The sequence below is a fragment of the Doryrhamphus excisus genome, linkage group LG20 (assembly GCF_037039965.1).
Source record: "Doryrhamphus excisus strain RoL-2023G ecotype Guam linkage group LG20, RoL_Dexc_Guam_v1.1, whole genome shotgun sequence".
Classification (NCBI taxonomy): domain Eukaryota; kingdom Metazoa; phylum Chordata; class Actinopteri; order Syngnathiformes; family Syngnathidae; genus Doryrhamphus; species Doryrhamphus excisus.
Window position 1 is genome coordinate 6,479,089 of NC_136376.1, and position 16,674 is coordinate 6,495,762.

The 16,674-nt window shown below is 39.6% G+C and overlaps 1 protein-coding gene across 1 annotated transcript in view; it reads left to right on the forward strand.

Annotated features, from left to right (window-relative positions):
• Positions 1–16,674, forward strand: part of kcnq5a (potassium voltage-gated channel, KQT-like subfamily, member 5a) — a 70,550-nt gene that overhangs the window by 29,951 nt on the left and 23,925 nt on the right. The window contains exons 2-7 of the mRNA XM_078787282.1: positions 10,122–10,212; positions 10,483–10,609; positions 10,712–10,887; positions 10,985–11,110; positions 12,772–12,882; positions 14,241–14,336. Of these exons, the coding sequence (XP_078643408.1) occupies positions 10,122–10,212; positions 10,483–10,609; positions 10,712–10,887; positions 10,985–11,110; positions 12,772–12,882; positions 14,241–14,336 (727 nt within the window). The remainder of the gene's footprint in view (positions 1–10,121; positions 10,213–10,482; positions 10,610–10,711; positions 10,888–10,984; positions 11,111–12,771; positions 12,883–14,240; positions 14,337–16,674) is intronic.

A 16,674-nucleotide genomic window follows, 5' to 3' on the forward strand; every position in this document is an offset into this window, starting at 1 on the left:
TACGTCGTGGCCTTTTCCAGCAGCTGGCTGCAAACAGTCAAATCATGCAGCTCCCATTAAACTGCAGATTAGCTGCTCCGGAGGAGAGGAGAGGAGGTGGGTGGCGGTGGGACGGTGATTACAATTGCTTTATGTTTTAGGAATGAGAAGCATCCTTCTTGTTGTTCAAACGAGCACACATCAGACTTTATGTGTTTTATTGTTTAGTTTGGTTATTTTTTAGGGGAATCGCAACTTCATGTTGCGGCAGATTGTTGCGAAAAAACTGACCGACATTTGAACATAGAGCACATGTGGTGAAAACGTGCAATGTATGCAAAGCTCAGCAGGGGTCTCCAACTTTCATCACTATTAGATCATCAACTATGATATCAAGCTTACCCATGGGACAAAAAGGAGCGCCTAATTAACCGCATTGATCCTTTTAAAAGTAAACAATGATGCAAGAAAAGTCGAGCGGTGTTAGGTTTGATAAGGGATTGATCAAACGTGATGGCATCGATAGATTATGGCAAGCGGTCAAACTGAATCCATTTGCAGACTAATTTTCATTGTCGCGGTAATGCAGGACAAAGCGTGTCACTTGGCATGCATCATTTTTTTGACACACAGGGTTTCCCGCCCTACGGCAATCTTTTTTTTTTTATTGACTTTGAAAGGCGTTTTTATGGAAATCGTCTGACACTAGCCTCGTTTACATGAGGAGTTTTTCCTCTTTCTGAATGCCTTTTCCGAAAACAATGGTATACTTGGAAAGTAATATTCCAATCTCTTGTCTACATGCGCCGCTATAATCAAACAGAATAGTCAATGGGGCATGTGCAGTAAAGCGTAAACATCAACATCACATGATACCGGATTCTCCGAGTTTTTCTTTCACTTGTTGGAATAACTCCGTATTGCCAGTTTTTTGTTCGCCCAGTCTTGAAATTTAGTTTGGATCAAATACTTTCCTCAGCAGTCCAGTGCCGATTGCTGGCCTCCATTTTTAAAACTGAAGAACGTCTGGATCTGCGTGTTACGTCATATCTGAGCATGCGCTGAAAGAACGCACCCGGGATAAATTTTAAAACGATCAATTAAATCTTGCTAATATTTTATAATAAACTCAGGACATGTTTTATATAGATATATATTTTCTTTTTAAAGACACATTGGACTTGAATAAAGTATAGAAGGGCTTAGATTCTGTTCCACAGATGGCGGTAATGCACACCGAAAGCTGCTTGCCAGTTGCCAATACACAACAGAAGAAGAAAAAGTACACATCCATCCATCCATCCATCCATTTTCCTCCGCTTATCCGGGTCGTGGGGGCAGCAGTCTTAGTAGGGAAGCCCAGACTTCCCGGTCCCTGGCCACCTCCTCCAGCTCCACCGGGAGGACACCAAGGCGTTCCCAGGCCAGCTGTGAGACATAGTCCCTCCAGCGTGTCCTAGGTCTGCCCCGGGACCTTATCCTGGCTGGGCATGCCCGGAACACCTCAAGTACACAAAGTACACATCGTATTATGGTAATGGTAATGGTTTTATTTCATTTGAACATGCATCAGATTACAATTGAATGCATCACATAATCAGTTCACAGTTCCACATGTCCAAAAGGAGTAGGAAGAAGCAAAGCTTATTAAATCCTACCCCTCCATCTGGTACTTTTGCAATCAGTAACTGTTACATTTGTTCACTTCCTGCTTTCCAAGTTTTTTTTAAATTATTTTATATTATTATTTTTTTAATAATGTACCTCGTACATGACCATACAATGACATTATGTGTACCATAATAAGTGTCAATATAGTGATATATATAGCACATCATGACTGGTTCAAGACTCTTCATCCTTGTATTTAGCAAACATCAACTGCTTGTATTGTTTCTTGAATTGGCTCATCCGTTGTGTATTGTTTGAGGTCCTTACTCAATCCTTGTTAAAGAGTACTGTGGAAGTATTCCATTTGAGACACAGCAATTGTCCAACTTGAGTATTTTATTCCCTTCCTGCTCGTGGAGAAAAATGTGTTTTTCATGAGACATCTTGTATATGAGAAGCTGATATATGAGGCAGAATGGATGTGATTCATCACTTGGACATGAGAGTATAAAATCCATCCTCAAGAAGAAGACCGACTTAATAAAAACAGCCGAGGTGCGAGTGGAGCATCTCACACGGAGGCACAATCTTAGAAACAGATGTAGAGTCCTTTGCGTGTGTATGTGTGTTAATATATGCCCGTCTCTTAGACAGATGCTTTCCATCATGGAGCCATATGTCACGCATTCAGACACGCTGACCAGTTGGAGGTCAAACAATTTCTTTGCGAGAATGTTTGTTTGAAACCAAAAAAAAAAAAAAAAACCACGTCATGGCTGCACACGTTTCTCTCATGCTACTATCAGCCAAGCACATTACATCATAGTCTATCTTTCCATCAATGAAGGTATTTTCACAAGCTTTTTAGATTGTTTCATGTCTATTATTTGACTTTATGATGCCTCATTGAAGATGAAGTATTTAAATTTTTTATTAGTCTGCACGCCGACGCATCTCATCTCCACCAGACAGGAAGGAGAAAACATGAACGTCATTTGACTTACCTGCTACAGCGGTTATTCAGCCAAGGTTCCAAAGGTTAAATTTTCAAAAAGCAACAGATCGTAAGGGTCACTGTTAATCTTCTATCTGTAAGACTTTAAAGGGGACCTATTATGCTTTTTTCCACTTTTCTGACCTATAAATGTAGTTAGAATGTCGTATTCTCATGTTAAACGATGTCAAAGTTTCAGATAATGAGGGTTGCGCATTTGGAAGTTAGCACTAAAAGGAGTTTGGGATGGCTCAAAATGCTCGGTTTCAAAAGGTGTGATGAAACTGTTCCTTTGTGACATCACAGAGGGGTGGACTTTCTTATACAGGGTAAGGCAAAATGATCTGACACATTTGTAGGTTAAATAAAAGGCAATTAAATAAAGAAATAAAAAAGTGTTTTTCATTCATTCATTCATTTTCTACCACTTTTCCTCACGAGGGTTGCGGGGGGTGCTGGAGCCTACCCCAGCTGTCTTCGGGCGAGAGGCGGGGTATTTTCGAAAAATACATATAATGCCATTCTGTTGCATGATGTTTAAAAATAAAATCACTTCTGGCGGTGCGAGGTCAATGCAGATCCAATAGCTGTAGTTGGAGTTGTAGTCGTTGTTGCTGCTCTATAGGAGTCCACAACTCGACACAAAGGGTAAAAAAAATTGCATAACCCTTTAAAATTCTTCACTCATCTAGTGGATAACACGGTAATCCCTTGTTTATCACGGTTCATTGGCTCCAGGCCGGACCATGATAAGAGATTTTCTAGATTCATTATTCAGAAATGAAATACATACCAATACCTTTTTGATTCACACTACCAACTGAAACACTGAACACTGAAAGTGAGCTTTATCAGACAAGAGCTGTCCTATCTAGTGTGACCGGTGTGTGTCCCACATAGTCTTTGAGCATGAACTACACTAGAGCTGTCCTATCTAGCGTGACTGGTGGGTTCTACATAGTCTTTGAGCATGAACTAGACTAGAGCTGTCCTATCTAGTGACTGGTGTGTGTCCTACATAGTCTTTGAGCATGAACTCGACTAGAGCTGTCCTATCTAGTGTGACCGGTGTGTGTCCCACATAGTCTTTGAGCATGAACTACACTAGAGCTGTCCTATCTAGTGTGACTGGTGTGTGTCCTACATAGTCTTTGAGCATGAACTCGACTAGAGCTGTCCTATCTCGTGTGACTGGTGTGTGTCCTACATAGTCTTTGAGCATGAACCAGACAAGAGCTGCTCTATCTAGTGTGACTGGTGTGTGTCCTGCATAGTCTTTGAGCATGAACTAGACTAGAGCTGTCCTATCCAGTGTGACTGGTGTGTCCTACATAGTCTTTGAGCATGAGTAAGTAAGTAAGTAAGTAAGTTTTATTTATATAGCACCTTTCTCAGACAAAAGTCACAAAGTGCTTCACAAAAGGCAAAACACAGGGTTAAAATACAATGAACTACACTAGAGCTGTCCTATCTAGTGTGACTGGTGTGTGTCCCACATAGTCTTTGAGCATGAACTAGACAACAGTTGTTCTATCTAGTGTGACCAGTGTGTGTCCTACATAGTCTTTGAGCATGAAGTAGACTCGAGCTGTCCTATCTAGTGACTGGTGTGTGTCCTACATAGTCTTTGAGCATGAACTAGACAAGAGCTGCCCTATCTAGTGTGGCTGGTGTGTGTCCCACATAGTCTTTGAGCATGAACTAGACTAGAGCTGTCCTATCTAGTGATTGGTATGTGTCCCACCTAGTCTTTGAGCATGAACTCGACTAGAGCTGTCCTATCTAGTGTGACTGGTGTCTGTCCCACACAGTCTTTGAGCATGAACTAGACTAGAGCTGTCCTATCTAGTGTGACTGGTGTGTGTCCCACATAGTCTTTGAGCATGAACTAGACAACAGTTGTTCTATCTAGTGTGACCAGTGTGTGTCCTACATAGTCTTTGAGCATAAACTGCTCAGATGAGATCCGAAAATGTGCACGGTCACAACAAACAGAGCGCACAGATGGGGCAATACATGTTCTCGACAAAGCCACATGTGTACACACACACACACACACACACACTGAGTCAGCCTCTCTGCTGACCCAACACCTCAGTCGGTAAAGCGGTGCGACCATCTGTGTTCCTAATGAACTGCTTCACCCTTCACACTCCCTCCCTTCTACAACACACCAAACTCACACACACAGGGTTCCATCACCGTCATCTTTCAGGGTTATTGTTAATGAAAAAGAGGAAGTCGTGTGTGTGTGTAAACAGCCGTGGGTTCTGTTTCGAGCGGTAGTTGCTTAGAAATCAAAGACAAATCACTTAGCGCTGCTGTCATCACTCCAGTAGATAAACATGATGGTGGTTAATAATACGTCAGCACTGTCCTTATACTTCTTTTTTTCATCATCTGTGAATGGAGCTCATTCTTGTTCCTCTATTTGTTGCCTTTGTTAATGTTTCATTCATTGTTTGTCATCCTTTGTTCGTTTTTGGGGCATCTTATCTTCATCTTAGTGCATCCTTTGTTAATATTTTTACTATCTTTGATACTGTTTTTTTCATCTTTTTTGCTCTTTGTTTACCCTTAGTCAATTTCTTGTTGTCTTGTTGACTGTTTTGTTTGTATTCATAAATAATATATAATATTTATACAGCACCTTCCTCTCAAGAACAGTTTTATATCAGTTAAAATTTACTAAAACAAAAGGACAATGGACAATGTAGCATTTACTGTACGTAATGTAGTAGGTACTGTTGTTTCATCTTTGGTCATTTTTAAAAGGGAACCTATTATTATGCTAATTTTTCAACCCTTTGTATTGAGTTGTGGACTCCTATACAGCAGCCACACACAATAATCCACTCAGAAAACTTTCTAGATCATCCAGAATCTGCACCTATTCCAGCTGTATTTCCTTGGATTTGTGTTTTCCCGCCAAAACTTTCTGTTTTAATTTATTCCACCTATGGCCCGCCTCCGGGCACGCCCAGTCCGCTGTGATTGGTCACACACCCAAAGTGCTTCCTAACTACGAACAAACCCCGCTTTCTGATATAGTGCGTTGACAAGATTTCTTGTTCAGAAAGCACTAGCCCTGGGATGATCATAAATAAATGTAATTAATTAATTAATCAGGCAATACATGAAAATTAATTATCCAATTTTGCCGGCGTCGGTATATTGCCTTATGCATGCGTGTCTATCAGAGCGTTCCCTCAGTTTATTGGTTTCAGCACCTTGGTTCTTTTATTCCATAGAACAAATACATGAACAGAGTGGAGGTGGGGCCACTAGCATACACACACTGCAGAAGAGTGATACGTAGTAGAAATTATATTAATATTTTGTCATATATTTTTTCCACTGTACTTTTCTTAAAAGTAACGTCTCGTCTTCATATTTAAACATCATTGTTAATTTTTACAATCATAGATAGATAGACTTCCTTTATTGTCATTGCACAATAACACAGTGAAATTGCCAACAAAATGTTGTTGCCTGGCTCCCGTATAATCATTATTAAATATGATATTTCCACAGTTTGATTCATTCATTCATTCATTTTCTACCGCTTATCCTCATGAGGGTCGCTGGAGCCTATCCCAGCTGTCTTTGGGCGAGACACGGGGTACACCCTAGACTGGTCGCCAGCCAATCACAGGGCACATATAGACAAACAACCATTCACACTCACATTCATACCTATGGACAATTTGGAGTCGCTAATTAACCTAGCATGTTTTTGGAATGTGGGAGGAAACCGGAGTACCCGGAGAAAACCCACGCATGCACGGGGAGAACATGCAAACTTCACACAGAGATGCCCGATAGTGGGATTGAACTCGGGTCTCCTGGCTGTGAGGTCTGCGCACTAAACACTCGAACACCATGCAGCCCTTCCACAGTTTCATTTATAGATAATTTGTTCAAATTAGTTTTGTTTTTTTTTTGGAAGTTTATCTCTTACTTACTATTTTATCTGTAGTGTTCTGGTCAATCGGGTTCTGTATCAGAAGCACATTCTGGTTTCATTGAGTTCAAACTGCCCTCCATTCACTTTCTAGCATATTTTCCCTTCGTGTCTTCTTGAAGGAGCCTCCTAATATTTGACCACATCTTCAAGTGTGTCTTATTCAAAGTAAAATGTCTCATCTGGCACTGTTTTTGTCTTTCTTCTTTCCATCCTCTCCTCCTGCTCATCCTCCAGTCTCCATCCTTTTCTTTTTTTTTTTTTTGTTTCCATTCGCTCTTTCGCCGCCTTGATTGAAAAGTTCTGCATGCTTGGCACCGTCACATACTGTAGATGATGGTACCAGGGGATAATGAGTGGAAAACTTTCACCTCTGACATATACCACATCCTCCTCTATCACGCACACACACACACACACACACATTTTATTCCTGCCTAGATGATTTATCGAATTGTGTCAGGAAGCTCTTAACACTTTAAACCTTTACAAAGTGTGTCTGCGGCCAAGTTTACGTGTTTTCTTTTGCTCTGAGATTCCTCGTTTTATGACTACCGCCGCTGTCGGTCAAATATTATTTTCACCATCAATTGAAAGGACGTTTTTTACTGCCCTACATATGGAAAAGAAAGCAAAGAATGATTTTAAAAGTAGATTGGACCATGGCTGACAAGAGCAAACCTTTGGGTTTAATCATAGCGCAGTGGTACTTAAATATTCATTGTCATGCCTCCTTAGATTTTTTTTCCCTCAGAAATTATTCTGGTGTACTGTAATATTCTTTATTTTACTTTATTTATGAGCGATGCTGTTAGATCGATATGGCCAATAACCCGCCTGAGTTTTACTCAGTATCAAATTGGAAAAAGAAATCGGCTGCATCACACATCAGATGTTTTTATCCACATCACTGGGTAAGCCACAGTGGGAAAAAAAGAGGTGATGATGCAATTGCACACTAATAGATGTCACTTTTAGAGCAGTTTTAAGCCAGAAAAACAGCCAGAAGGTGGGCTAAGGTGGTGCTATGAGTTTGGTGTGTGAATTTGAATGGGAAAAAACACAGTTCAGTTCCAAATGTGCAAATTTTAAGTAGTTCATAATCTTATATTTGTAAATTAATTGTCAATTTGATGTAAAACCACCCTTTGTTTATGTTGTGGTACAGTTGTTTATACAGGTATACTGCATTTGAGATGGGGCTGCACAGTGGGTCAGTGGTTAGCATGTTGACCACACAGTCAGGAGATCGGGAAGACCTGGGTTTGAATCTCCGCTTGGGTATCTCTGTGTGAAGTTTGCATGGTGTCTCCCCTCACATTCCAAAAATGTTAATTGGCGATTCCAAATTGTCCATAGGTATGAATGTGAGTGTGAATGGTTGTTTGTCTTTATGTGCCCTGTGATTGGCTGGCACCCAGTCCAGGGTATACCCTGCCTCTTGCCTGAAGTCAGCTGGTATAGGCTCCAGCATACCCCCGCAACGAAAAGAAAATTGAAAATTTCTCCCTTTTTTAGTTGGCAACTGATATTTTCCTGAAACTTACCTATGTTCTACTACTGATTACTAAAGAACGGAAAAAGGTAGAAACAAACTTTTTTTTCTTGTCGAAAGATTGGAGTCAAATTCTTCATTTGGTAGGTTCCATGGATATATATCCATAGAACACAATATTCTGTGTGCCTTGCAAAATTCGTTCAAATTGTCTAAAATGGCCGGGACTGAAGGATTGAATGAGTTAATATAAACAACACACATATTATGTGAACATTTTGCATCATTTTCCAGTTGCATGGGCATTATGGACGAGTGGTTGGCATGCAGGCCACACAGCTAGGAGACCCGAGTTCAAGTTCAATTCCACCCTTGGCCATCTCTGTGTGGAGTTTGCATGTTCTCCCCATGCATGCGTGGGTTTTTTTCCGGGTACTCCGGTTTCCTCCCATATTCCAAAAACATGCTAGGTTAATTGGCGACTCCAAATTGTCCATAGGTATGAATGTGAGTGTGAATGGTTGTTTGTCTATATGTGCCCTGTGTTATTAACATTTGCAATATCTGTTCTTAATGCTTTGTATCCTGAACTATTCTTGGAATCATTTCATGTTTTGGAAGCATCTGATGTCATAGCTATTTATCAAAATAGACCATATAGGCACAAAGTGGTGTTATTTCAACCAATTAGAATGCTTTCATGTTTGGTGGGGGTAAAAAAAAATTATAAAGAAACGAGAGAAGAAACAAGTGGCATCAAAGATTAAAGCCACGAGGAGTCCATCGACTGTGAAGTTGTAAACATGCAAGAGGCAGATGGCGTCCTCCTCCAAGACTTCTAGCACATGCATATGTTGCCTGGAAGCCCCCTTATGAATTTTAATTTGCCTTTGCTCATTAAGCTAGTTACCATATGACACAGAGGAGAGGAGAGGTGCATTCTGGGTCGCCGTGTTCACATTTTAATTGAATCTCCTCTTTTATTTGGTGTGCTTTGCTGTTCCACCCTTAACATGAGATTGACTATATGCTGCAGTAGTGGATAGCGTTATAAATAACCAATATGGTCAATTTCAGCATAGCTAGACTACATCTACATTGTTTATGCAGAGATATGATAATATCAAGGGCGCTGTTTCTGAATGATTCATGTCTTTGAGCAGAGTTCTGAACACAGAAATCCCGGATATTTCCTGTCAAATTTTGTTAGAAGATAAACAAAATAAATTGCATTACAATTGAAAAGTAATGATAGCCATAATGAAAGTCATTTTTCTGTCATTTTACTGTCAAATATTAAACAATTGAATATATGTTTTTAATCAAAACTTTATTAACTGTATTTAAATAATTACATTTTTTTAAAATGTATTTCTCAACAGTATTTGAAAATGTTATTTGCATTGTCATATTGTAAAATCTATGAATGACAAATGTATTTTTGATTTTTAAACATATTTTTTTAATGAAAATGAAAGAAATAAAAAAATACTTTTAAATCACATTTAAAATGTTACAAAAAAATTCAAAAAATATTGGCATTGCCAGATTTTAATTAGTAAGAATTTATTAAATGGATTTTTAATTTATGATTTAATGTATCTGTAATGAAATCGAATAAAATAGTTTTGGGTATTATTTTGAGTATTATTTTGTTTTGTTGAATTGTTATAATAATGTATTTTTTTAAAATGTATTTGTACATAATGAAATCTACGAGTATTATCATATTTTAAGCTAAATTAAATTTATTTAAACGTATTTCTGAAAATGTGAACATTTTTTGTTGTGCAGCCAATCAATGGATGGAAAGATGCAAACAAATAATAAACAGCGATATTCACATTATGTCTGTTTTTCCATGCACACAGTGTGGTAATCAAGTGTATCGCCATGGCAACAGCTATTTAATGAAGCTAATGTGAGTTTTTGGTGGCTCACAGAGGAGAAATAATCACATCATTGTGCGGGTCGCCTTTGTGTGTGTGTTGTACATCACCTAACGTAATGAGACTGACCTTCACCTCTTTGTTTGTTCAATGAGCTAATTGCGTGCGGGTGTGTTTGTGTCTCCTCAGGTTCATCCTGGTGTTTGGATGTTTGGTTCTGTCTGTGTTCTCCACCATCCCTGCTCACCAGGAATTCTCCTCACACTGTCTGCTTATCCTGGTAGGACACACAGACACAATTATCTGCAATCAAGACGTGTGTGTTTTTGACTGATGAACTTGTAATTAAAAACTGAGTGACAGCTCATCATTCTGTCATTGGTTAGCATTTAAAAGACAGCAGTACTGTTGTGTGGCCTGACACCAACATACAGTAGCAGTGCACGAAGCAGAATAGCATCACTGTTGTTGTCATGGTGACTCTGGCCAGCCAAGACACATCTTACTGGTAGTCACAACATAACTTTGTGTGTGTGTGTGTGGTGTGCAGGAGTTTGTGATGATTGTAGTGTTTGGCCTGGAGTATATCATCAGAATATGGAGCGCCGGTTGCTGTTGCCGTTACCGAGGCTGGCAGGGACGCCTCCGCTTTGCCAGGAAACCTTTTTGTGTCATAGGTAAGTCCATGTATAGGTAAAATGTTATAAGAGATAAAGATGAAATAGTAGTTATTAAAGATGACAACTTAAGGATGCTCAGTCAGCTTTTGTCACACCCAGACATTATCGTACTCATCGCTTCCGTCGCCGTGGTTTCGGCCGGAAGCCAGGGCAACATTTTCGCCGCTTCCGCCCTGCGCAGTCTTCGCTTCCTGCAGATCGTACGCATGGTACGCATGGACCGAAGAGGAGGGACATGGAAGCTGCTAGGATCTGTGGTCTATGCACACAGTAAGGTACAAGTCATGGAAGATCTAATAACTAAAAGCATTCAGATAATTGCTGAGTATGTGGATATTATTTTTCTATAGCATACTTTTTCACCATATACAGGAGCTGGTGACAGCCTGGTACATCGGCTTTCTTGTGCTTATATTTTCCTCCTTCCTGGTTTACCTGGTGGAGAAGGAAGAAAACAAAGATTTTGCCACCTATGCTGACGCGCTGTGGTGGGGCACGGTGAGTCTTTTCTGGCGTATCGGCGTGTCCTTCATAAGAGCATTTTCTACACTTTTCAAGGAATTTTGGGGGTGATAAAATACATTTTGCCTAGCCCAGGGGTCTCAAAGTCAATTTACCTGCGGGCCACTGGAGCTACGGTCTGGGCAAGGCTGGGCCGCATCATGTTTTCTAAAAAAAAACAAAACGCATTTATTAAAAAGAGAAAAATATACAAACTTTTTCAGTGCTTTGGTTCCGATTTTCTACAATAAAAGCTCTGATAAAACATTCCACTGTTCTCAAATATCTTAATTTTTATTTTTCTGCACAAATTAAGATGAAAAATAAATAAACAAATCAAGAATAAAGAAAATTAATCAATCAGTAATAAATACATATAACAATAATAATAAAACGGCAAATAATAAAAACTTAAGAAATAGTTGGTGGGTAGACAAATTATTAACACATAATTTCAGATTAAAATTAACAAAGCATTATTAGAGCCCTGTAGACATGACAAAACACAACTATAGTCACATTTATACTTTACAACATATTGCGCAACTGCAGGGTCTTGAACTGTGGGGTCTTGAAACACATGCTAACTCGCAAACCAGAGAGCTAGCGACCTAAACGGTAGCCTTCAAGTTATTTCCTTTAAACTTAAATAGCCAAAAACTTACCACTTCCACACGGATAGGGAGGATAACTATTAACAGTTATTTAACCTTTAACATGAACATTAATCAAACGTAATAATTTTTTCTGGGTACATGATACCATACAGCATCCATATCAAACTTGCGCGGGCCGCACTAACATTAAACTTTCATATCAAGACGGGGGCCTCAAACTAGTGTCCTGCGGGCCACATTTGGCCAGCCGGCCGCGTGTTTGAGACCCCTGGCCTAGCCTAATGTGATACTGTTTTTTACATACCAGGTCTGTCGATATATTTCTATTTCTGGTGTCTTTGCGATGTTAATGACAACTACACTTTCCTGTCACACTCTGCCGGTTTCCCTTTATCGTCGTTATCCCAAGCCCATTACACTGTGACGCTCCATCTAAACTAGAGATGGACCAATCAATACATTCAATTTTCTGCTGCTGCCAGGGGAAGTCGGCCTGTTATTGAACGCCGCATGTGGGAATGGCAGTAATTGATGAAACTTTGAAGCATCTTTCGCCCTGATTGACAATACTTTCATTCAATCACAAGTATTTGAACACACAAATTAAAAAAATATATATGAAATGTATGTGATAAGAATGGAGAGAAAAATGGAAAAAGCAGAAAACAGTTTTGCAATGTACAAATATTAATTTTTGAACGCATATTGTTTTGAGAAATGACCCCAACCAGCTGGAACTACTTTCTTCAACGCCAAAAACTAACCAGAACTCTGCTAAAACTCTGACAAAGTAAGGGGAAAGTCACTGTTGATGCACAACATTGCGGATGGGGTATTGACGTCATGTAACAATATAAAGAACACGAATAAAAATATGCAAAAACCACAAAACTGAAGGTTGTTAAATATATAATGTATGTTTTAACCCTGTTTAGTAATCAAACTGGCCCCTAAAAGTTGGCCACCCCTGCCTTACACAATTATGATGAATGTAATAAGCCATAATGTATATAGTAGAGATTTCACACTCTGCCCTTTCAGATCACCTTGACAACCATCGGCTATGGTGACAAGACCCCGCAGACCTGGACGGGGAGGTTGCTATCTGCCGGATTCGCTCTTTTGGGAATCTCCTTCTTTGCCCTGCCAGCTGTAAGACACAGACACTATGGAGAAAACAAGTTAATTTCAGCTAGCTAACAATGCTGTAATTGGGATACACTTATTTCGATTATGAAACCATGCAACGTTGTTGAGGTTTTTTTTGTTTTTTTTTACAGGACTTCATAGTCAACATAGGTGTATCCCAATGATAGCATTGTAAGCTAGCTGATATTAACTTGAAATTAACTCTTATGTTATAATGCACATAAAAGGGAAATAAATATGTGCTCATGTTTCACATAGGTGTATCCCAATGATAGCATTGTAAGCTAGCTGATATTAACTTGAAATATAACTCTCCTGTTATAATGCACAGAAAAGGGAAAGAAATATGTGTTCATGTTTCACATAGGTATATCCCAATGATAGCATTGTAAGCTAGCTGATATTAACTTGAAATTAACTCTTATGTTATAATGCACATAAAAGGGAAATAAATATGTGCTCATGTTTCACATAGGTGTATCCCAATGATAGCATTGTAAGCTAGCTGATATTAACTTGAAATATAACTCTCCTGTTATAATGCACAGAAAAAGGAAAGAAATATGTGTTCATGTTTCACATAGGTATATCCCAATGATAGCATTGTAAGCTAGCTGATATTAACTTGAAAGTAACTCTTATGTTATAATGCACATAAAAGGGAAATAAATATGTGCTCATGTTTCACATAGGTATATCCCAATGATAGCATTGTAAGCTAGCTGATATTAACTCTTGAGTTATAATGCACATAAAAGGAAAAAAATATGTGTTCATGTTTCACATAGATGTATCCCAATGACAGCATTGTTAGCTAGCTGATATTAACTTGACATTAACTCTCATGTTATAATGCACAGAAAAGGGAAATAAATATATGTTCATGTTTCACATAGGACTTGGGCTGGCTTAGCTATGCTGCCCGAGGCCGAGACTGCTTAGGAATCTCCCTTGATAAGATTGAGCTTTCCTTTTCTTTTTTTTTCTGTATCTTTCCTACCTCTATATCTTAGTCTGCTTATATGAACAATTGCTGTCATCATGGGACTATTACTGTTATGGCAGTGCTTATGCCCCCTCTATCCTGTTTTCTCTCTCTCTCGTTACCATTTATCTCTCTATTCAGTTTATTTTTTTCAACCTAATTGGTTGAGACAGACAGCCGCCCCACAGAGGTTTTATTCCCTTGCCTCCATCCTAAGCGCTTGCTCACGTGGGCTTCAGTTGGTTCTCTTTTAATATATGCAGAGCCTCCGTGTATAAAGTGCATAGAGATAGTTTCTATGTGTGAATTGGGGCTATATCAATAAACTATATCAATAGAATTGACTTGGCTTGAATTGACTCTAGGCTTCTTTCAGGGCATCCTGGGCTCAGGTTTCGCCCTGAAGGTACAGGAACAACATCGCCAGAAGCATTTTGAAAAGAGGAGAAACCCGGCAGCCAGCCTCATCCAGGTAACGCACACAGACACTCACTGCATCCCCTTGTCTTACAGCAGCTGAGTGGAATCAAACCGCATGCATTTGATGCCACCCTTTTGTCGTGCACCACCATGTTTGCCTACGTGCTTTCAGCGCCGCTCGTCTAATCAGAGTGTGTGATGAAGAGTGATGAAGAGTGATGTGTGCCTGTGTGCGTCGTCTGGTGGATGTATAGCTGGTAATTAATTACGCCAGGCAGGCCTGGGGTCGGACAGCGAGGAAGCTTGATGGGGTGAGTGAGCCGTTACCATGGTGATCACTCCCAGGACATAGGTATGCACAACTTCAAGCCGACATCTGAGAATGATGCATCATATTCAATAAGCTATGTGTGTGTTTTTTTTGGGGGCGTTTGCACATAAAGTCAATATTAGATTGTGTTTCTGCATTGACGGTGAGGTCAGTTGTAAATGTGTTTTGTTGCACAATATAGTATTGTCAATTCTATCTGCAGTATAGAGCTGTTAATGCTAATGCTAGAGTGTTGAGTGCTTATTGTGGAAATAATGCTACTAGCTCCAGAACCCTCTCTCTTTACTTACCATTGTTCGTAAGCTAGCAAGCCGAAAGCACAATCCAGGTTTAAGCACTAAATACAGTCGTCCATCCCTACACTGGGGTTCAGATATCACTCCATCACTCTATTACGTTAAAAAAAAATAATAATAATAAATGATCGTGCATGGCGGTCGAGTGGTTAGCACGCAGGCCTCACAGCTAGGAAACCTGAGTTCAATTCCACCCTCAGCCATTTCTGCGTGGAGTTTGCATTTCCGGGATTCCTCCCACAAAAACATGCTAGGTTAATTAACGACTCCAAATTGTATGCATGGTATGAATGTGCCCTGTGATTGGCTGGCCACCTGTCCAGGGTGTACCCGCCTCTCGCCCGAAGACAGCTGGGATAGGCTCCAGCACCCCTTTGTGAGGATAAGTAGTAGAAAATGAATAAATGATCATGAGTGAATGCACCATATTGTTCGTAAAGAAAAAATCATATTTAAGCGACCTGTAGCTATTCTAACCATTTTTGAGCATGAAAATTGCTAAATGAAGTAACAAAATGAACTAAAATATAAATACAAAACAGAAAAACCAGAAGTTTGTGGTAAATTACAAAACTCTCGCTATGATACATGCAGAGCAATACGTCGGAACGCATCGTTACACTAAGGAAGGACAATGTCACTTTTGCTCTTTTTAAGTAACTTTTTAAATTTAACCTCCATGATGCCTCCCAAGAGTAGGACAGACGCTTCTGGTGGCAGCGCCTTAAAAAAAAAAGGACAGTAAAAATGAAGAGTGAAGTTAAATTAGACCTCGTAAAATGCTTGATAGAGCAGCGTAGTGGTTTCATTATTTCCTCCTTCCAATAAGCGTGTCTGTTTGCAATAGGGATAAAAGTTTTGTTTTTTATTACTGTTTGATTTAATTCTTGCATTTAATCTTTTTATTTTATTTTATATGTTCTTCATCTATTCTGCGTAAAGTGTGAGTGACTTAACAGTTAGTTGCTGTACAATTTGGGTAGAAGATCCAACTTCCAAGGCTTGTTTGTAACCCAAGGATCACTTGTAGTGTGAGTAGAAGTAGTATAATATCCATCCATTTTCTATACCGCTTATCCCTATTAGGATCTCCGGGGTATGCTGGAGGTGGGAGGCGAGGTACACCCTGGACTGGTGGCCAGCCAATCACAGGGCACATGTAGACAAACAACCATTCACACTCACATTCATACCTATGGACAATTTGGAGTCGCCAATTAACCTAGCATGTTTTTGGAATGTGGGAGGAAACCGGAGTACCCGGAGAAAACCCACGCATGCACGGGGAGAACATGCAAACTCCACACAGAGATGGCACAGGAGATGGGTCTCCTAGCTGTGAGGTCTGCGTGCTAACCACTCGTCCGCCGTGCAGCCCATCGTCCTTAGTATAATACTATTAATTAAACTATTTGGGATAAGTCTATTTTAGGCCTTTAAGGAACGAATACGATGATTAGCGTTGATGGTTACGATCTGAAAATAACCAAACGTTTATTTTAATAAATATGTGTCACGTGCAGTGTGTGTGTGTGTGTGCGTGTGTGTGTCTTCCTCTGCCTTTTCTTGGCTTCTATTTCTCCTGCAAGCTCCAGTGTTGCCAACTTGGACTTTGTTGCTAAATCTGGCTAGACGCTGAGAGACGTTAGCTGGGATAAAATATTAAAATGATTTATTTTGATGACGTGATGGCCAGTTTTCATATTTGTAGTTGTAAATGTAATTCAGGTGTTTTTACTTACTTTTTTTGTCTCTCCTATGTC